The sequence below is a fragment of the Eurypyga helias genome, unplaced genomic scaffold (assembly GCF_000690775.1).
Source record: "Eurypyga helias isolate BGI_N326 unplaced genomic scaffold, ASM69077v1 scaffold6849, whole genome shotgun sequence".
In the NCBI taxonomy this organism is placed as follows: Eukaryota; Metazoa; Chordata; class Aves; order Eurypygiformes; family Eurypygidae; genus Eurypyga; species Eurypyga helias.
In genome coordinates, this window is record NW_010271287.1 from 3,728 (window position 1) to 25,674 (window position 21,947).

The window sequence follows — 21,947 nt, forward strand, 5'->3', positions numbered from 1 at the left end:
CATGCACAACACTTCAGAGGTAGGTTATAGCAAGGCACTTGATGAATCTCAGTTATTGTGAGATAGTCAATACATACCAGATGTCAGCACTCTATATGGATGCCTTTTATTATTCTTGGACTGTTTTTAAGCAACTGAGTTAAGTTAGTCTAGTAATTATTATTAAAAAAAATCTGTGCAAAAAAGCCTAATCCTTAAGATGGATTTCCAAGGCTTAGTTCTTCGAATGGCAAACTAAAACCTAAAAAGGAAAAAAGTTTAATAATCATGGTAGAGTTGCATGCTAATATCCTATACCTCTTCTACATAGCTGCTTGTCCACACAAGTGTTGCTCATTTCAATTAAGTGAAAATGTGGAGTATTAACTCATTCAAAACCCATTAAATGGGTAAAACCCAATTTACATTTTACACATTCTGCACTAAGGTCGTTCCTCACTTCTGTCTTTTTAGTACAGATTTAAGCTGGTGTAATGTAAAAACCTACAGGAGTGAGTTGTCAGGAGGTGAACTTTGTCACCTTACTGCAGTTTGGTTTTCATTTACTTCACCATTCTACAAGTGTATGTCTCCCTGACAGGAGCATGTGTTTCAGGATTTTTTTTTTTTTGACTGCTTTCCATTTCCATGTGGTTCTTACTCAGTTTTCAAGGCTGTCTCTTGAAAAGGAAATGTTTCTTCTACTTTCAGGCTCATCTACTTCTAGTGATCCCATATGGTCTGGCCATTCACCACCACCCCATCAAGAAAACTGGGTCAGTTTTGCAGATACCCCACCAACCAGTGCTCTTTTAGCCATGCATCCTGCTTCTGTCCAGGTGTGACACTTTATTGGTATTTGATTTGCTTCATTCAGATTGATGTTGCAATCCTGGTTTGGTTATTTTTTTTGGTTTGGTGTTTTTTTTTAATTTATTTTTATATACGTAATTGTCATGGCAGATGTTTACTGTGTATCTGTGCTGTAGTCTGTTCAGTGCTCTTCACTGAATTTGTTCCACTGGGTTGACTTCATTTGGAATGATTAAATGAAAACTAGTAATTGAAAAAATGTCAGCGATTACAACTAAAACATTTGTGTTCAGCTTTTTTGCATATGTGCCATACTTTTTTTTTCTGCTTACATACCTGCAGTCATTCTACCCATGTGTGTCAGTGTGCAAAAATACCTGTCATTACCCTGTAGATGCAATCTACTGATAGTTTCCTGCAGTGTCTAAACTACTCCGAGATTTAACTATGCTTTATTTTTTTAAGGCAAGAAGTTGAGAATTCATAGACGCATTTTAGGTAGATGATACTGAGGAAAAATATTTCATTTCAGGACCAGACAACAGTACGAACTGTAGCATCAGCTACAACAACAAATGAAATTCGTAGGCAATCAAGTAGTTATGATGACCCCTGGAAAATAACTGATGAGCAAAGGCAGTATTATGTTAATCAGTTTAAAACCATTCAACCTGATCTAAATGGATTTATACCAGGTAAGTTACTCTTTAAAAAATATAATTGTGGGTGCAGCAGTTCTGTTAAGAAGACTTTGTTGTTTACCTAGGTTTGCGTACCATTTTGAAGAGCTCTGTGTTTTACTGGTAATGTTCTAGTAAAGTCCAATGTAATTCAAGGAAAGACTTGAAAACAATTTGCTGTTTTCCTTCATTTAATCCTAGTAATTAGTGCCATTTTTCCCAAAACATTTGTTAAATAGCTCATCTCCTTTACCATAATTCTAAGTATTCTAATGATTTAACTTGCTTTAAATATTAAAAATGGTTGTTGTAATTTTTCAGGATCTGCAGCTAAAGAGTTTTTCACTAAATCAAAACTACCTATTCTTGAACTTTCTCATATTTGGTAAGTGTGATGTGTCTTTATTTGGGATATTATTTATAAAGATGACAGCTATCTGGCAGTCATCTGATAATTTACTTACTAGAAGGTGTTAAGTGAAATTTCACTAGTACTCCAGTCTGTTCAGTCCTACTTGTATTTATGCCAGTGTTATTTAAGGGGGCTTTAATGGGTCTAGTCTGGCACTATTTACAAGGCATTTTGAGCTTTTGAAGAAATTTCAAACACTTCAGAGTAAAAAGTAATTTATTTGAAGTTTTTATTGTTAAAGGTGCATTTAAATTTAACTAATTCTTTATATTTTTTATTCAAGTCTGAAGTTCAAATGAAACATACAGATGCAAATATTTTTAGATGCAGTTAGTGGGACTTGATGTCAGATTTAGCTTAGACTTGGTGCAAAGCTTGTATTTCATTGTATTCTAGAATTCGTACTGTGTCATTGCATGCTATCATTAATTGGCTTACCTTGGCAGATTTGAATTTTCTTTCAGTGTAATGATTTCTAACTCAGGTATTTTCCCATTTAAAATAAATGATGTTGCCACAGCACTATTGTTTCTTTAGTAAACTTTGCCAAACACCTGAGGCCAATAATACTGTGTCTGTAAAAACTGTCTTATATCAGTTAAAAAACAGTTCTTTTCAGTGGAAAGATAAAAGTGGGTTGAAATTATATTTAAGCTCTAAATAATGTTATTAATGAAGGTTTATCAACTTTGAAGAATAAAACATGTAGTGCTAATATGTAATGTTTAATAGGGTAAAATGAACGATAAACTGCACTCTTCGATCTTCCAAGTAGCACAACAGAAATATGCCTTTTGGAAATAAAATAACCTTTAGAAATTTTATTTATACTAAGCTTTCCTTTTTAGGGAACTGTCAGATTTTGATAAAGATGGTGCACTGACATTGGACGAGTTCTGTGCTGCATTTCATCTGGTAGTTGCTAGGAAGAATGGGTATGATTTGCCAGAAAAGCTGCCTGAAAGTTTAATGCCCAAACTGATTGATTTGGAAGACTCAACAGGTAAGATACGCTTCAACACAAATTTCACTATACTATCAAAATATGGTATAGTTAAGGTTACAGTATATCAGCAGGTACTTATAGGTTTGTATGAGCATAACGCAACTGTATCCTGGGCTGTATCCAGAGAAGTGTGGCCAGCAGGTTGAGGGAGGGGATTCTGTCCCTGTACTCTGCTCTGGTGAGACCCCACCTGGAGTGCTGCGTCCAGCTGTGGAGCCCTCAATATCAGAAGGATATTGACCGGTTGGATTGAGTCCAGAGGTGACCACAAAGATGCTCAGAGGGCTGGAGCACCTCTGCTATGGGGACAGGCTGGGAGAGTTGGGCTTGTTCAGCCTGGAGAAGAGAAGGCTCCAGGGAGACCTTATTGCAGCCTTCCAGTACCTGAAGGGCCTACAAGGAAGCTGGGGGGGGGCTTTTTACAAGGGCCTGTAGTGACAGGACAAGGGGTAACAGGTTTAAATTGGGAGTGGGGAGGTTTAGATTGGATATCAGGAAGCAGTTCTTCCCGGAGAGGGCGGTGAGGCACTGGAACAGGTTGCCCAGAGAAGCTGTGGATGCCCCATCCCTGGAAGTGTTCAAGGCCAGGCTGGATGAGGCTTTGAGCAACCTGGTCTAGTGGAAGGTGTCCCTGCCCATGGCAGGGGGCTTGGAACTAGATGGTCTTTAAGGTCTCTTCCAACCCAAACCAGTCTGTGATTCTATGATTAGTCAGCATGAAGTGAAGCAATGTGCAATTTGTAGAAACCTTCATCATTGTTCAGAGCTGATGCGAGCACATATGTATTTCTGTACAGAGAGATGTTATTTAGGCACAGTACACATTGACTATTTGGAAATTCTGCCTGTGTCCTCTAAAAGTTAGGGAAAACAAGATTCACAATTCATGATTTTATTCATGATCAGCTACCGTATTCCAAATTCCCTGTCCAGCTTCAAACTTGCTTTTAAATAAATATGCTTTCTGTTCACCCTCATTTCTGAAAATACGACATGAGTTTCTAAGTCTTGAAGGTATTTCCAAAATATTCCCAGATTGAGTGCTAGTCATAGGACTGTGCAGTTTAAAAGTACAGGATCAGCACCAGAGACAATTTGTTTTAATTGTACTTCTGACTTGACAGCAGGATTTATCCTCCATTGCTTTGGCACCTAGTACACCTAGTCTTTCTGTGCATAGTCCTTTACTTTTGGATGCTTCCATTGGAACCGTTGAATGTGAAAGTTCTGCTTGTTCATATGTGCCAAAAACTCGGACCCATAACTGAAAAGTAAATTACAGTTCCAAGTAAAAGTGGTGTTTAAAAACAGGATGCTTCTGGCCATCTTTATTTTAAAACAGAGAAAGGAAACAATGTTTTAAAACTGCTTTAGATTACTACAGGTTGTACTGTGGCTTCACAGGTGCTATGATTTCTTAGAATTTTGTACCTCTTTACTAAATGCTTCAAAGCAGATCTCTTCCTACTGTGTTTATAGGATATCAGAGACTTTTCATCTGACAATTATTGACGAGTTCTTAAACTAGATACAGTGGCTCTTCCTACCTCTGCTTTAATAATTAAACCTTTTTTGTGGGAGTATCTTGGCTCCTCAAAGAACCTTTCCAACAGCAGTCAGCCGCAACGGAATTGTTTTCAGTATGAGTAAGCTACAACAGAGACATTCATAAGAAATACCTACAATTAATTGGGTGAATACCCAGCAAGTGTCAAAACCTAGTCATTCTGTGTATTTTTGTGTTAAGGTGATGGTCGAGCAAAAATCTTCATAGGAAATGGAGGAATTTTTTTTTATAAAATGTTGTTAATTTTGAAAGAGAACTGAAACATCAACTATTTTTGTACCTGATTTTCTACTGCCTTTACTGGGAGTAGATTTCAAGGCTTTTGTCATTTAACTGAAGTTTTTTGGGAACTTAAACCAAAAAGTGTCATGTCTGTGTTTACTCCTCTTATTTTGCAGGCAACTTGGTAAATATAAAACTCTGTGACTTACTTTTATGAGGTACAAAGTGATCTTCAAATTTGAGGAAAACTTACTTTTAAAAGTAGTAAGACCCACCATTTTTTCCCTTTGGTATTGGAGAAGTTACTCTGTTCTAGTGAATGTTAAAAGGTTACCGTGCTCTGTAAGCTGTGCTTAAAAAAAGAAGGTTCTGACTGATACTCGATTCTGCTCATATTAATAGCTACAATGAAAAGTGACAGTTCTTGTGAACTTGTTGAGTTTTAGCAAATTAATTAGATTTCCACCCCCCCTTTTTTTTTAATTTGAACCACTGGTATTGGAAATAGCAAATCTTTTCTAGCACCTAATATGATTTATCACCTAAACTTATATGTTGAACACAAGACTTAAGGAGAAGTTACTGACCTAACTCTAGTTCTACTTGCAGGTTCAACAGTCCAAATCTCCAGCATATGTTTACTAATTTAATCTAAATTAAAGGTTACTCAGAGGCCTGTGTGCAGATTAATGTGCATGTTAAAATACACGGGTTTAACTTAGACTGTAAATCAGCCTACAAAGATCAACCAGTTAATTTTTTGTAATGTTTTCTTTTTAGTTCCTGTAAAAGCTGTATTTCAATAAAACTTCCTTCCAACAGCCTTCTCTGAAATAGAAACTCTAAAGTATGGCACCGTAATGTTGTTTTTGAGAGCACTTGTTTCATGTGATAAAACTTTCTCAGAGAAAGAAATTATTAGTAATCTGCTGCTGCCTGTGAAGCCTCAGTGTGAATAACATACTCTTAAATTGTTCAAGAAGGTCAGTTATTGGAATGTCTTTTTAAACCAGCGTATAAGATGGTTAACAATTATTTCAGAAGTGTTAACACCCTTATTAGTTTTGTCCGTTGGTTAGAAACTTACCCCTCAATCTTCCATGCTTCTGCTGTACACCAAAAAGTTTCTGTTTATTTCCATTTTGGTTTTTGACCTAGTGACTAGTCAAAGGAAAAGCAACCAGAGGGCTCCCTGCATCCTACGTCTGCTCATGCAGAGGGAGGGCAGTAACTCTTGTGTTCTCCTCTGGCAGCCTCTCCTTCATCAGCCCCATCAGTCTCTTATGTGACCAGCTGCGGGTGTCCCAAACCTGTTAACATACTGGTCTTTTCTTACATCTGGTGTCGTGACCAGGGAGATGTATTTCTCATGTGACACAGACCTATTGTATAATAGAGCATTTACATAGTTGGTCATTTTCCTGGTATAGCACTACGCCCCTACAGAACTTCAGTGAAAAGAATGTTCAGTGATGTGCTGATACCTTTCTGCTGACTAGGGAGAGAAATTAGGACTTTTAAATTCTTAGAATAATTTGGTAATTCTGTAAATAATTTGAATGGGTTTAGGGTTTTGAATGAGATCATGTACTTCAAAGAATTACTTGGGTTGCAGCAGCTCCACTTAACACAGCGTTGTGGTATGTATAGATAGATAACGTCAGAATGAGCAAGATCTGTCTGCGTAAGAAGAGCCCGCAGAAGACGACTGCAGTGAATGAAAATGGGAGCATGAAGCCGGGCAGTTGTACAGATACTTCTCTAAATGCTTATACATTTAGTTTATGAATTGAATACTGCTGATAGCATCTGCCTCTGTCTTGGCAGAATTTATGAAGCTGCAGATGAGAAGAGTAATAGTCTGACTTCCTATAATGTAAATAAATGTGAACGTTTCCCTTTAAAATCCATTTTATCTCAGTAAAAGCTACCAAAACCCTTTATAACACTCAAAGCAAGTTTTGCTTTTCTGTAAATTTGTTTGTTGTTTGGGCTGCTGCAACAACACCATTTCTTTGTAAGAAAGATCTTTAAGGTCCCTTCCAACCTAAACCATTTTGTGAATCTGCCATGCTTTTTCTTACACAACTCAATCACTTTAACCCCTGAAGACACCACAACTGTCTTATGCATGTTTTATGCATGTATTTGCAAAATTCCTTGAATTGCAGGGATCTGCGTAGTCGGTCCACAGCAGTTTTCCACTTTATCTTTTGACCTTGTTCAACAATAGTAGTTACCTGGTGCACCACCATTGAAATGAGAATTTGGAGTGTTTTTTTAACTCATTAGAAAAATTTTTTCATATTGCACTTCAGAGTGAGTAATATGCAATATGCAGTCCCAAAATGTTACTGCTGAACTTTGTTCAGTTTGCAAAATGTAGAGAATGGAAACACTGTTGCTTTAGTAAGGAGGATTAAAGCTTAATATATTCTTTGGGGAATGATCTTAAGGGAATGGTTTTTCATCTGTGTGTTCATATTTTTTGTTTGGTTTACATTGATATACTGGTTTTGCTTTAGCTTTTTGTGTAAGGAAGTATTTATTCTGTAAGATAAACTTCTTGGTATTGGTTTTGGTGTAATAAACATATGCGGGAAGCTGTTTTCTTACATTATAAGAATGAATTATGTTTATTGCTGTATGTAATCAAAATCTAAAAATGCTACTTAAAACCCAAAGTACTAAAAAAAAAGGAAAGATAGTATGGTGCAGAGTAATCTTCAAAGCCCATTCTTTAGAAAAATCCTCAGAATAGAGTAGCACCAGGTAAATAGTATATTTGACTTTTTTTTTTTTGTCTGCTGCTAAGTATTTACTTGGGAAAGATGAAACCCAAGGGTACTTTGCACTGTTCCATGAGATATGGGTGACTCTTCTCAGGACAAACTGAATGCAATTCATAATTTTGGTTTATAGTGATTCCTGTCATTTCAGAAGTTGGGGAACAGACTGGCGAGGTAGGTTACTCCAGCTCTCCAGCAGAAGCACCTCCAAGCAAGTCTCCATCAATGCCATCCCTAAACCAGACCTGGCCAGAATTGAATCAGAGCAGTGAGGTTAGCACTTTTGTTTAACTGTTATTTCATTGCCAGTCAATAACTAAATCGTGTATGTATCTATAGTTCATCATAAGTGGATTGTTGATCACAAATGGTGAAGCGGTTCGGCAGCACAATGGACACAGGAAGGTTCTGCATGTGTTAAGTTGTAGAAAATGTTTTCCTCCTGATTTCCTGTCGCATTGTGAGATGAGATGCTGCTTAAAATGTCATTAATGGTAATTAAGCTTTATATTAATCACAATGATCTCTTATTTATTGGAGAAGCTGTGTTCATCCCTGATTTTTTTTTTTTTTTTCCTTTTAGGGCTGGCTTTTGGTTGGGGTTTTTTGTTACTTCTGAGGTCTTTTATAGCCAACACTTTTGCAAAACTTAAAAATAAATTTCTGACAATCTGGACACTGAGACTTATTTCTGGAGACGATTTTACCCTGAAATATAAAATACCTGACTGGTAACACAGAGAAGTCATAGCTCTGGGTTTGTTTCAGATGCAGAAGACTTAAAGTTGAATCTGAAGCCAACCACTGGCTAAATATACTTAAATTTTACATTTTTGCTGTTAGTGTTGCTGCTTTATCATCCTTTATCCTACATATTGGCTATATAAGCAATCTTACTCAGTGAAGCTTTGTTTTGTCAGAATTTGAACTGAAGTTACCAAATAGGATTTCCCCCCTCACGCACGTCCATTGTTTGAAAAGCCTGTGAGGGATTGATACCTAGAGTGTGTCTTGTTGCTTTGTTTTAACATTTTTGCCTTTGTGACTTAGAATAAATCAACATTTTATTCTAAGAGCTACATTAGAGATTCAAATGGGTTCCTGACTGCAACCATCCTACAAAGATGATGTAGGCTTATTTTTCATTATAACATAAAAAAAACTTGGAGAACTCTTGAAATAATTTATGGAAAAGTCTTTTCATTTAGGAATCTGAGACTCAAAAAGAATCTAAAACTTATTTTAACGTCCAAGATAGTTCTATCACTAGCTGAGTATTATTGTACCTGCTTCTCTTTTTGAAAGAACATTTTATGGCTTTCTTCTTTCTTTGTTAAGACTTCAGGTGAATAACAGATTGGTAGTAAAATGTCTAGACAAACCAAAGAAGAATCGGTATGAAACAGAAAATAAGCAAATTTTTCAGATTAGTGTTAGTAGCAGAGGAAATTTTCTTCATCTCTCATGAGGAAGGACTTTGTAAAGTCTGCTGTCCCTTTTTAAGGGCAAATGTTAGCTGCACAGTGATGTCCTTACCAAGTCAAAAATGTAGCAAATGATTCTGTGATTCTCACTCGCTTTATCTGGAGTACTGCATTCAGGTCTCTGGCACCCAATGTAAGGAGGACATGGACCTGTTGGAGCGAGTCCAGAGGAGGCCACGAAGATGCTCAGAGAGCTGGAGCACCTCTGCTATGGGGACAGGCTGAGAGAGTTGGGCTTGTTCAGCCTGGAGAAGAGAAGGCTCCGGGAGACCTTATTGCAGCCTTCCAGTACCTGAAGGGGCTACAAGGAAGCTGGGGGGGACTTTTTACAAGGGCCTGTAGTGACAGGACAAGGGGTAATGGGTTTAAACTGAAAGTGGGGAGGTTTAGATTGGATATCAGGAAGAAGTTCTTCCCGGAGAGGGTGGTGAGGCACTGGAACAGGTTGCCCAGAGAAGCTGTGGATGCCCCATCCCTGGAAGTGTTCAAGGCCAGGCTGGATGAGGCTTTGAGCAACCTGGTCTAGTGGAAGGTGTCCCTGCCCATGGCAGGGGGGTTGGAACTAGATGGTCTTTAAGGTCCCTTCCAACCCAAACCATTCTATGATTCCATTTAACGTCGATTCTTAGACTACTAGTAGGAAGCTATGTTTTAGGAGGGATGTGAGCAGATATCCAGTTATTGCTGAAAAGCTGTGAATGTCTGCAGCTGTATTAAAATTTGCGGTGATAATTCCTTCATGTTTGCATTAAAGATTTAATAGGCTAATCATTTAGTAAGCCACATCATAATTGAACAGATTCCTTCAGTGTTCAGTGAAACTCAGAACAGTTGAGTAGGATAATTGCACTAGTGGAACAAAGTTTAAGGTATTTCTCTGTCAGCCAAAATCTTGTCTCACAAAACCGAGTCAGTGGTATTTTCTTTCGGAAAATGTACTAAGACCTTAGGATGTTTGGTGAAGTTATCAAACTAAATATACTACCAAATACTAACTATACTAAAATAAGAGTTGAACACTTACTAAATGTTAAGAGTTGTTTTTTGTTCTAACACAAAGGAATTTTCTGATTTTTCAGCTGTAGTGCTGTGCATGCTTCTTGCTCCTTGGCATTTTCTTTTCATCATGAGTTCAGGTCAAAGTCCTCAAGGTTTCAATGCCAAAAAAAATTCTGGTATTACTGCAGGCACCAGTCTAATTGTTTCCTCTTTGAACCTCTTATAACTGTCAGCAAGAAATGAATTTGTTGACAAAGCTATACGTCTTTGGATCATCTGCCTTCCCGGGCAGTTTCATCCCTGTTAGTTTCAAAGCTGTTGGTTGCTCTGTTCTTTCTAGCTGAGTTAAATTTTTTTAGACTCCAGTTACCAGGCTCAGTTACTGTAAGCTCCCAAGTATGGACCAAGGTATCAATCTCAAACTTGAGAATAATGAGCACCATGAAAATCCACCTGACCCTGGGTATTGCACACTTCACATTCTCATCTCTTCACTTACCACTTCGTTCTCATTTCAGACGTCTTTTCCATCTAGTCTCAAGGCTGAGCACTTAGTTCAGAGCTTAAAAAAAAAAATAATTGACTAGCCTATTTGATTTTTGTTGAAAACAGGCTAGAGTCATATGGTCATATTAGCTTTGACACAGATGTGGAGATTTGCTTTTGAGTTTCCAACTGTTACACCTTGTTTCAAATGTCTTGGTGTTCTTCTAGTAATGGTTCAGGTTGTTGTGTTTAGTTTTTAGTAGTGAACCTTTTGAAAGTATTTTTGAAAAGACTTTTTTGTGAGTCTAGAAGACCAGAATTTTAGTTTCGGCTAGTGGGCGTTTTATTTTGGCTGTTCAGTTGTATCGTCAATGCTCTTAAACGTTGTGCAGAGTTTAAGGTGCAGTCCAGTAGATCCTTAATATATGTAGCTTTCTGTTAACGAGGGAATTAGCAGTAACTACCTTCTGGTAGCATTTCAGGATGGAGTACAAACAGCATATTCCCCAGAGCAGTCAGGAGGTGTTGATGTTCATTTGTGTGTGCCCAGCTATGGAGCCTGAGGACAAGTAATAAATGTCCTGCAGCTTGGCTTCAGAGGAGTAGGATTAAAAGTAAATTCAGCATTCGTGTCTAAAAAAGTAATATTTTAACATTCATCTTGAATATAACATAGATTCTCTATGCCTTTATGGAAGTTTTGAAAAATTAAGAAACTGTAATGATTAATTCTGTAATCAAATGGTCTATTTGCCAGTCTCACCAGTAACTTCGAAGCCACTGGCCAAATCAAGTTTAAAAGAGTGGTAGTCCTAAAATAAATCTTAATGCATGTTTCAAGAAAATGAGCAGCTGTGTAAACACAAGATACGAAATCAGGAGGAAGGTTAGCAGAACTTGGCCATTAAGTTTCTGACTTAGTGAAAACTGGCTCACCCACAGGGTTGTATAGCTCCAAACCACACGGACATGAGCTGTTAATACAGGGACTGGGACAGAGCAGGTAAGGAGGGGAAACATTACACCTTTACTGACAAGGTTTTGTTAGATTCTGCCCATGAAAGGGATAGTTTTGTGTGTTTAAAACAAACAAAACACACACCCCCCCAAATCCCATATGAACAGTACCCCATAATCTTTGCCTTCATTTAAAGTTTGAAATGAAATAAAGTGTTATCTCTACGAGGAGTAGCACCACACATGAATGCAATTACAAATTCAGTTGATATTTTTCTGAATTTAATTTCAGATGATTGAAAACAGTTATTTAGGAATTTCCATCAGGAGTTGTTTCTGAAATAGCTGTTTTGGACTAGGTTCACATACAGGCCATTCGGTGTAGAAGAGCACATAAAATTGGGCTGACTAGCACTGTATAGTTTGTCCTGTATCTTCTGGTATCATTGATTTACATTGACTTGCCTATAGAGATGGGATGAGAATATTGATTTGTTTTCACAACTAATAACATTTTTGTCAAATTTTGAGCACTAAGATTTTTGGATTTGTAATTTTTGTTGTAGTGTTTGAAACTTGGTTAATATTTAGTTGTTATTTTACCAGAATATAACGAGTTTAGTATTCCTGTTATGATTTGTAATCTGATTTCTGGATCATGGACTAATTTCATGGTCTTTCGTACTTTGTTGATCCAGTTGTGGCTGGCTGTAGCTTGACTTACTAAGCATGAGGACTCTTGACAACTATGTATTGGTACAGCATGCCTGTGTCTTAGAAAACTGTTCAGATTGACTTATTTGCTTTTAGCAATCAACAGTGTGTTTGAATTTAATTCTTTGCCTTCTCAGTGATTTAGACTTGTAAAAATACTCTTTTACAGCATAGAATCACTTCTCAGGGGTTGCACTGGCAAGCTGAACTGCTGTTATTGGACTGCTCTGTTCAGTGTTCATTTGTCTGGGATTTTGTGAGAAAATCACTTCCAGAATACATTTGAAGCTCAGCAGCTACAAAGCTGAGGAACCTTTCTGTGGATTTTATAATTACAAATACGCATAATGAGTGGTGCTGATTTCGTCCTTAGAGTATTTTAATGGCACAACCAGTTTTTTACTTGCATGGTTTTCGTCGGCAAACACTAACTCTGAAGGTGCTTCTGTGCTGACTGTGCACCTGTATCTGCATTACCAAGTGTGACTGTAAAGGTTAATATTGACAGATAACAAACTTGATGGCAGAACATCTCAGACTGCAGTAGAAGTACGTAATGTGCGTTAGTGTGCTTTCCAAACGAGGTAGTGTCCAGTGCAAAGGCAGTACTTTCCAGTGCAACCTCCGAACCACTGTGCTAAATCTCCTCAGTGATCTTTTACTCCCATCTTTCCATCATGCTGACTTCTCTCCTCTGTCTGTTCAGCAGTGGGAGACATTTAGCGAACGCTCTTCAAGCTCACAAACTCTGACCCAATTTGATTCTAACATTGCACCAGCTGATCCTGTAAGTCAATCACTTAGCTTGCTTGTTTGAAATTAATTTTATTAACACTGAATTTCCATTCATTGTATTTAGCTGTTATGCATGATTCCACGGACTGCTTTTTTGGGGAATGGTGGCAGGCTTCTTAATTTTTTTGCTTATTTTAGGAATATCAATTTTCTAGTACTGCTCATCTGAGTGCAAATAATGCCCTTTTCCCTTGATTTTGATGTAATACAACACTGCTAACAAAACCCATATTACGCAGTTTTAAAAAAAGCCCATTATATTTAAAATATTTCTAAGTTAACACAAGGGCCCCTCTCAGTGATAAACCAGTCCAGGTTTAGATTTATCTTCTGTGTTGTTTTGGGTTTTTTTTATGTTGCAGAGCTTGATTTGCACGAAGTCTTAGGGGTTGGCAATGCCAGCTTCACTGAAAAATCTACTGGGCTTTAATGGGTGTTGTATTTCATACTCCTGATGTTTTTACCAAGTTATTTATTAATAAGGCTTTTATTATTTCTCCAGCCAAACCTGTGCTGTTCTAATGCTGTACTCAGAAGTGCTCTAAAGGATTATATAGTTAAATATAACTATATAATTGCCAAGTCTGGGAGACAGAAATCCACTTTGTTGTTTGAAGTTCTGCTGGTTTAAACTTCACAGCATGTAACATGGAAGCAGTTCTGAAATGCATTGAAATCACTTCAGTATGTAGCTTCTGGTTTCATCCTGCTTGTCTTATAGATTTAATTATTACTGCTAGTGTCCCTTTTAATTTAATTAATCATGGTCTTAGTGTCCATATGATTATATAACAGAATACAGTAGGTGTACATAGTAAACCTTTAACTGCTCTTAGTATTAAACAGGTCACTTCTGAAAAGGTACAATACATAACTATACATATATTTTAAATCCATCAGTGCTCCACTCTGAGTTAACACTGATACGTGTGTGGAAATAGCATTTCTAAATGCTGGAAGCTTGAATTTGAACTCTGTTTCCTGTGCTCAGAATTGCCCATAGTACTAACATTCAAAACAAATGAAAATGTCACGCTTAAAGTGAAAACCAGCCCTTTTTCATCTGAGAGACTTTTTGGTTTAAATGTATTGTCTTCTTATGTTTTAAGTAAATAAACATGATGGAAATCAGCTTATAGGTTTTTTTCTTACTGTTTATAATTGCCTGACAGTTAAGAGCTGTCACTGTCTTCTTTCCACAATAAGATAGTAATTTATTTTTAGACATGATTACTAAATGACAGAAATATGAAGTTTGAAATTTTTGCGCGTATGTTGATAATCTAAAAAAAAGTGATAGATGGAAAACTCATATATAGCCATATATATGTTTCTGCATGTGTGTATATGCATGTATATGCATGCATGAATAAACAAATTCAGTACAAGTACAGAAAAACTATACTGGGAGATCACTTTCTTGAGTTTTTTTGCAGTGCTTATAGGTGAGAAATTGGCCATCTTTGATGCTTGCTGAGGTGATTGACTTTGGGAATAGCTATTTCAGTGTCTTTATTTTCATATGAAAATAAGAAGAAATGACAGCAAATTTTCAGTGGCAGTGTGCAGGCTACTTACTTCAGCAATCTCAACAGCGATGCGTATGACTTTTATTTTATTGTTTTAATGCCTGCTTTCCCAAAGGAGCAGTTAATAACTAACTAAAGAGTAAATTCATAGTTCTTTTACAGTTTGGGTTTTTTTTTTTTACTGTTCTTTTCTCTTTTGGTTGGAAAAGCAGCTGCTTTGGGGGTAAAAGATGAGAGTAAAACAGTACATTTATCCCCTGGTATGGGAACATAATTTTCTTGTTGTGAGTAAAAGTTGGTAATGTTCTGTGTAAAATTAATGATCTGATTTAATACATTACATAAAGAATTAATTTAACTGTTTGAGACATGATTTTTGTAGTAGCTGCACATTAGATTACAGCAGAGAACTGAAGTAGCTGCAGCAAGAGTGATCTTCGCTTGATTTTTTTCCCCCATTACAGGGGGAAAAAAAGCACAACGTATTTTAAAGCGATAACTTTTCCTAAAAGCCTGCTGCAAAAAGAGTGTTTGAGCTGTGACTAGAAAGTGGGTTTAAAAGCTTATATTTACAGCAAGAGTAGTGGAAGTCAGTTTAAACAGTTTTAGCAAATATTAATGGAAATACATTATGCTTGGTGAAATTGATCTACTTGAGTAGTCAGAACAGATTAAATTTCTGATACAAGGGTAGCTTTGAAACTTCTTGTTGTTTCTAAGGACAGAATATAGTCTGGGTTAGGTTTTTTTTGTGCTGTCATTGTCCCACCCATTCATATATTCTGAATATAGATGACAGTAAAGAATCCTCAAACCACTATATCCCTATCTTTAGGTTATTTGTGAACAAACAAGTTTTGAGGTTTTTTTAAGCTATTTCCACTCAGTCTCCAAACCAAATGGAAAGGGCTGTCTGTAAAAGACATTAAAATGGAATCCCTTGCCCAAACTACAAAGAAAATGCCGAAGTGTAAGGTCAACACCTATCTAGAGAGATATTTCATAGGGTTTATTACACTAAAGTTTAGAAGATTTTACTATTTCAAAAACTCCTGAAACTGTTTGTCTTAAACTACTACAGTTTTATAGAGAATTACTCATACTATTTAAAGAGGCCGTAACTTTCTGAGTCATTGTAAGTAAAGCCGAGGAGTGAGGTTTTGAAGTTGTTGGTAGGGGTTTTTTTGGTTTGTGTGTGTTTTGTTATGGTGTGGTTTTTTTTTTTTTAAGAGACTCTTGAAGTAACAGACATCTGGCATGCTAAAAGTAGTGGAAACAGGTGTGAGTTCCGGTCCTACTTACAATGCAGTAATCTCTAGGAACATCTCTAGTGCCCTTTTAAAGTAGTATGCTAGGTTACACCTTATAAATCGTTAGAGAAACTTCAGCTTAGAGAGCTGTGGTTTTAAGGATATATTCAATTCTCTGGAACTGTGTAAAAAATTTTGCTTAGAAATGGCATTTTGCATGGTGTCAGAGACTCACATCGCTTAACTCTCACTTCCTCCACAGGACACTGCAATTGTGCACCCAGTTCCCATAAGAATGACTCCAAGCAAAATCCACATGCAGGAAATGGAGCTTAAAAGAACTGGAAGTGGTAGGAAGTTTTCTCTTGCTAATGAGGGAAGTTTTGTAAAATTAGAGTTGGCTTTGCTTCCTTAAACATGCTGACTGTTTGGTTTTGGTTTTTTTTATTCCCCTTAAATCAATATACCTGGAGTCATAGCCAGCATAATTAATGAGGTTCTCTGAATTAAGAATTAGACAACTGTTCAGATAGGTGCAGAGTTTGAATTGGCCATTTGCTACGGTGAGAATTTCACTGTCTGTAGGAGATTATTGCTTGGGGTAGTTCAGGACCATCATGATATAGATTTGATTTGGCCCTCCAGGTTTCCTTAGTAAATACTGAAGGAGATTGTGAAGATGGAGAACACGGCCTGCATTGATAAAGCTTGATCTGCTGTGGTCAGAAATACTGAGTTTATTATTTTGAAACTTCACAGCATTTTGGGGTATTGGCAGGCCTTTTTTTTTTTTTCTTCTATTCTCCTTTCTTTTAATACTCTGGTCAAAAATAAGCAAGGTGGTTTGATAATTTTCCTTGAGGAACAGTGGAGTGGCAGTGTACAGATGTGTCCCAATATGCCAATCCTTCCTGAAGTTATGTAACTTACTCTCATATGCTGAGGACTGTGTGTAAACAGGTAACCACAATGCACTTTTAAAATTTCCTTAGCCTTGTAAATAGGTAAATATTCCCAACTCTTAACTCTGAGAAATGGAAATCACACTATTACAGTGTAAAACTTCAAAGTTAAAATAATGAATCCACCAAAAGTATTAAAATACAGCAACTTTTGTCATGAATGAAACCCTTCAGTTTTCTGCCCTTACCTGATGTAAAGCTTTGGCATCAGAAATTAAGGCTAGTTTGAATACATTTGTTTATTAGGCTTGTTTTTCCATCTAGATCATGCTAACCCTACTAGCCCACTACTTGTGAAACCACCTGACCTCCCAGAAGAAAACAAAATGAGTTCATCTGTAAAGTTTACACCTGGAAATACAGTTAGTAAGTACCAAAGTACTTTCTGATCTCATTTTTTGCATGATGCAAAATGTAGATCTGATACATTCTTTGGTGTATGTAAACATGTTAGATGGCAGCAGCTCTAAAATGAGATAAAGTTATCCTAAGAATAGAGACATTTCTGAAAGTATGGAAGTATATATTGAAATATGTTATAAGTAGTAATTAAGGTTTTATTGATACCACTGCAAATGTTTTCCTGCCATATGTGTTCAAAAAAGTTAATTATCAGCTGTCATTCATCTTCCTGTTTCCCCTTTTAATCTTAAGATGAGAAATTGAAATATGTAGAAAGTACAATAAGTAGCATTTGATTCTACATCCCCAGAAACATGTAATGTCTTTTGATGAGTGAAACCTGCTGACCACAAAATTTTTCAGGCACTTCTCATCTGGTTTTGCTACTAAGAAAACACAATAGACTTCTAGAATTCCTTTGTCTCTTTCATTCACCATATAACCAACTCTGCTTAAAACTTAATTTTCTCACTTGACTCTGAAAACTTAAATGGTAGCCATTTCTGTTTCTTTTTTTTAAGAATGTGTATATTGATACCATTTTTTCATTCTCTGTAGCCCTCATTGAATAGACATGCACCTGTAAACCTGCAAAATAACTTTTAATCTTAAATTAACTAGAAATAAGGTACTTCTCAGCTGACTGTGCATGGTAAAGGTCTTGAACCAGCTTCACTAGATTAATGTAACTGTAGTTTTGAGGGAGGGGAAAAAAAAAAAGGTAACCAGGTAAGAATGTGCCTTCTTGAATAGGAGTGTCACCTCTGCAGGATTCTCTTCTCTGGGCCCTGGTTGATGTGTCTTAACACTTTTGACAGTTTAGTGTCCTGGGAGGTTAAAGTAGCCCTTTGAGCCTGGGCCGTTCAGAAAAGATCTTGATGGTCTTGAGTAGAATTTTCCTTTACACACACACACACACACACCCCCGGTAACTCATCAGGTGAGTTTCATTGCTCCAGTGACTTTCCATCTTGAATTGTACTTTACCAGGTGCTCTGGAATCATCCCTTACAATAAATTACTGAGAGCCATTTTTTTATTGACATTCGTGCCACACAAATCTTGTGATTTTGGTGTGACAGTCCTTCAGCACTTATAAAATAAAGCATATCCTACGTCTTGCTTTCTTTTTCTTGGATATCCATTACTCTTGTTTGCTAGATTGTTGAAGTGGTAGAATGTCAAGTGGTTACAAATAATTCCTTATGAAACATATTTTTTTTTGTTTTAAATAAAACATCATTGTTTACTCTTCAGTACATCCCAGTAGTAACCAACAAGGCATAGTACTGGGCAAGGGAAGTTTGTTTGTATCGGATCCTTCAATTATTCAGACTCAAGGATTTTGAGTCCTGTGCAGGTGATACCTTACAGGGAAGCAGTACAAGGACATAGACTTTTTAAAAAATAAAAAGTGGATATTTGAAGTTATATATTACTTATATCTGTTAGGGTATATTAATATTGCAAAACAAATACGAAGCTTTGCTTTCTCTTACCAGCAGATGGTTACAGCAGTTCAGACTCCTACACTTCGGATCCAGAGCAAATGGGAAGCACTGTAACACGGCAAAGGTCAGTAGCATAGCAATGGAGAAGAATAAATAAAAGGTGTTTGAAGAAGTCTGTTTTGAGCTTCTGGGTGTTTGACAACTGGTAAAATGAGGGCTGAAGAGATTCTTAACTTTAAAAGTCAGGAATCTGGAGGCAGTTTTCTAATGCATTAACAATGTATACTGTTCCTGTAAATAATGTGTAAAGTGAAAAGTTGAAAAAATAACATACTCTAAAAAGTTTATTCTTAAACACAAGGGAGTGTATACAGAAGATGTGTATATATATATACAAGTAACATGATGTTACTTGAAACCAATTGTTTGTGTTTTTAAAAATATCCTTTAGGCATTAATGGAGAAGGACCTTGTGACTTTGTATCATAGAAGAATAATAAAACTTAAATCAGAAATACCATGGCAGTAACTCAATCTCTTTTAATAATGGGCTCTTATAAATTGAAGGGCAGTCAGAGGCCCAACATAAACTGAGGGGCTGGAGGAAGCTATGCAAGCACATAACCAACAGCTGCATCACTTGACGTAAGAGAATGTGCTGTACTAGCTGGTGCTAATTGTTCCCATTAAATCTGCCTGAATAGGATTAAAAACCAGTTACACCATTAACCACCTTACAATCAGTTTCAGAGGTAAGTTTTGAAACAAATAATTAGGGTGACTTCAATAGCAAATCATGATTTGCAATTGCCTTTCAGTACAGCAGCTTAAAAACCTCTTTCCTCCGTTGTTACCTAAGGGCAAATCTGATGGTCTGTCCTGCTTCGATGTGTGGTTTTGCACTATCAGCGTGCTGGTTTCAACATGTCCTTTTCATCTCTGATTTTGGGTTGGGTTCTCTTGCTGAACTGGTGTAGATGAGTGGAACTTTCTGATGAGTTGCTGCTTTATGGCAGAGGTAGCTTCTGTCCAGACCTGGCAATTCTGGACAGTATCCACCCAGGAAATTTTTCTCCCACTTCCTCTTTTACTCCTTCCGCTGATACTTAATCTACCAATTGCAACTTTAGAGATGGCATTGTCTTTAACCCTGCCATTAGTCCAGAATACCTTTTGTATTTTAAAAAAAAAAAAAAACCTGATAAGGCTACCTCAGAAAATAATTCAGGAGTATCCTTCAGGAGTATACTTTGTCCCCTTTTATCCTACTTGTGCCTTTTAGACTAGACTAACTAGAGGGATGCCCTTAGGAGTCAGTGTAATTAGATTTGTGTTTTGTCAGCTGGAGGGTTACAAAAATGTCCTGGAGAATGTTAAGCAGATTTTTCTATTGTGATAGCTCAGTTTTCTCTCTGGATTTATACATTCAGGAATTCGAGGTTTTGTGTTAAACTTTAGTACCTCTTACCTCTCCTAGTTTTGTATCTTATGGTAGTTATAGAAGAATGTTACAGTGTCCCTGCCCATGGCAGGGGGGGGGGAACTAGATGGGCTTTAAGGTCCCTTCCAACCCAAACCATTCTGTGATAAGTCAGTCCTAGAAAAGATTTATCACTTATGAGTTGAATAAAAGAATAGCTGTATTCATGTTGGTCATTCAGTAAATCTGTCTTGCTCAAATTGCACTAGTGAGGAAGTTTCTGCAAGCCGTTTTTAAATGGAAGCTGCACAAAGTCTCTGTATACAATAAATCCCACTTGAATGTCACTCAGAAGGATGAAGTACTGCACTCTCCTTCCTGCATGTGGGCTTGAGGAACTTACCACAGGTAACCACTAGATGGTGATCCTACCTAGGAATGAGGTAGAATTTCTGAGGATGCTACCTGGAGAATTGAATAGCTGTCTCATACACCGAGATACATTCTTAAGCTCAGTATACCTGGAGTCAGGTTCAACAGACACTTAATATGCGACATTGAACTTAACCTGTTTAAAACCTAATCAGGATCTTGATAACATCTTATATACTTTGCAAATTATAGTGACTACCATCTGGGTGGAATTACCATATTCCGGATTCTCTGTTCCTGAGCTATCATTGTTTGGGATATGTATTAAGCTATTGGTTTCCCAAAGATAAATTACTTGTGGTAATATAATCTGGATGACGGAGATTAAAGTAAATAGAAATATAAAAACCACTGTGAAATCAAAGAATATGAGAAGTTTAAAACTGATTTTTGCAATCTTCAAAATCAATTTCAATCAGGCTGCCTTCCATCTGTCAAACTTTATTTTTTAATTGCATACTTGGAGGACTTGGGAATTTCACTTCTGTTGTAGCTGCCTCAAATCACTACAGGAGCTTATGTGTTTTGCAGATCACATTCAGGAACATCTCCAGACAATGCTGCGCCACCGCCACCCCCTCCAAGGCCTCATCCTTCTCATTCGCGATCATCATCTTTAGATATGAACAGATCCTTTTCAGTTACGCCAGGTAGATCTGTGTTCCTGCTGTACATTGTTTTCAGCACATGTATTCTTCCTGAAGCAGACTTTTTTTTTCCCTCTGAAGAAACATGGAGAGTGTATTTTTAAAACACTGCTTCTGAATGATAAAGCTGAAATGTGAGAAAATGTTGTCTGTATAATGAGGGTAAAAGAAAGAAAGGACTAAGATCTGAAAAGTATGTCCATGTCTCTGCTTCCAGGCTGGAACAAAGACAAGATACGTGTTCTGATTCCTAGTTTTGTCTGTTTGCGAATTTGAAATGAGATGGCATTACAATTACAGTCCTCAACCTGACAGGTTAATATGTAGGCAAAATGCAGGATTGCTTCATGTTGACAAGTCAAAAAATTAGATGGTGCTGTAACATGAAGAGTAACAGTCTTGGCCAAACACATTGCCTCTTTTCCAGGACAGCAACCGGCTGGAGTTGTTGCCTATCCCCCTGCAGTGCCTCCAAGACCACAGCCTTCACAGGTGATGATGTCACTTTTGAAAAATCATGCTCTAACTCGGTGCATCGTTTGTATCTGAGTTTTAACGCAGTATTGTTTGATATGTTTTTGAAACCCCCAAGATGTGAATGATGGCAAAACCTAGACTATAGCCAAATGTTAGCCTTTCCTGAATAAAGAATTGCTTCTGTTGGAAAGGAATGAAGTAGAGATTGAGGAGGAATGAGGGTCTCTGAATTGTAGGGAAGAGGAAAGTTACACTTCCACATTTCTTTACCTGTCTCTGTATAGCTAATAGGCCATAACGCAGACTGTGAGAGCAAGCATTCAGTTTTGCAAAATAAGTGTTTGTCTTCCATCCATGTCTGGCACAGGGTGTAGTTTTACCTAACAGGCCTGCTTCCAAAAGGAGTGATCCCATTTCTTCCTTTGTCATGGACTTGGGGATCTTGGGGATCTGCCAGCCTCATGGAGTTCAACA

The 21,947-nt window shown here is 37.2% G+C and overlaps 1 protein-coding gene across 1 annotated transcript; it reads left to right on the forward strand.

Annotated features, from left to right (window-relative positions):
* Window positions 1–690: 690 nt before the first annotated feature.
* REPS1 (RALBP1 associated Eps domain containing 1) lies at window positions 691–21,488 on the forward strand (the record flags this gene model as incomplete). The annotated part of the gene is made up of 11 exons (XM_010158752.1): window positions 691–818; window positions 1,325–1,487; window positions 1,794–1,857; window positions 2,733–2,887; window positions 7,620–7,741; window positions 12,815–12,895; window positions 15,945–16,032; window positions 16,909–17,010; window positions 18,549–18,621; window positions 20,881–20,999; window positions 21,424–21,488. Coding segments are annotated over 11 exons (1,160 nt in total), but the record flags the coding sequence as incomplete, so codon positions are not given.
* Window positions 21,489–21,947: the final 459 nt, after the last annotated feature.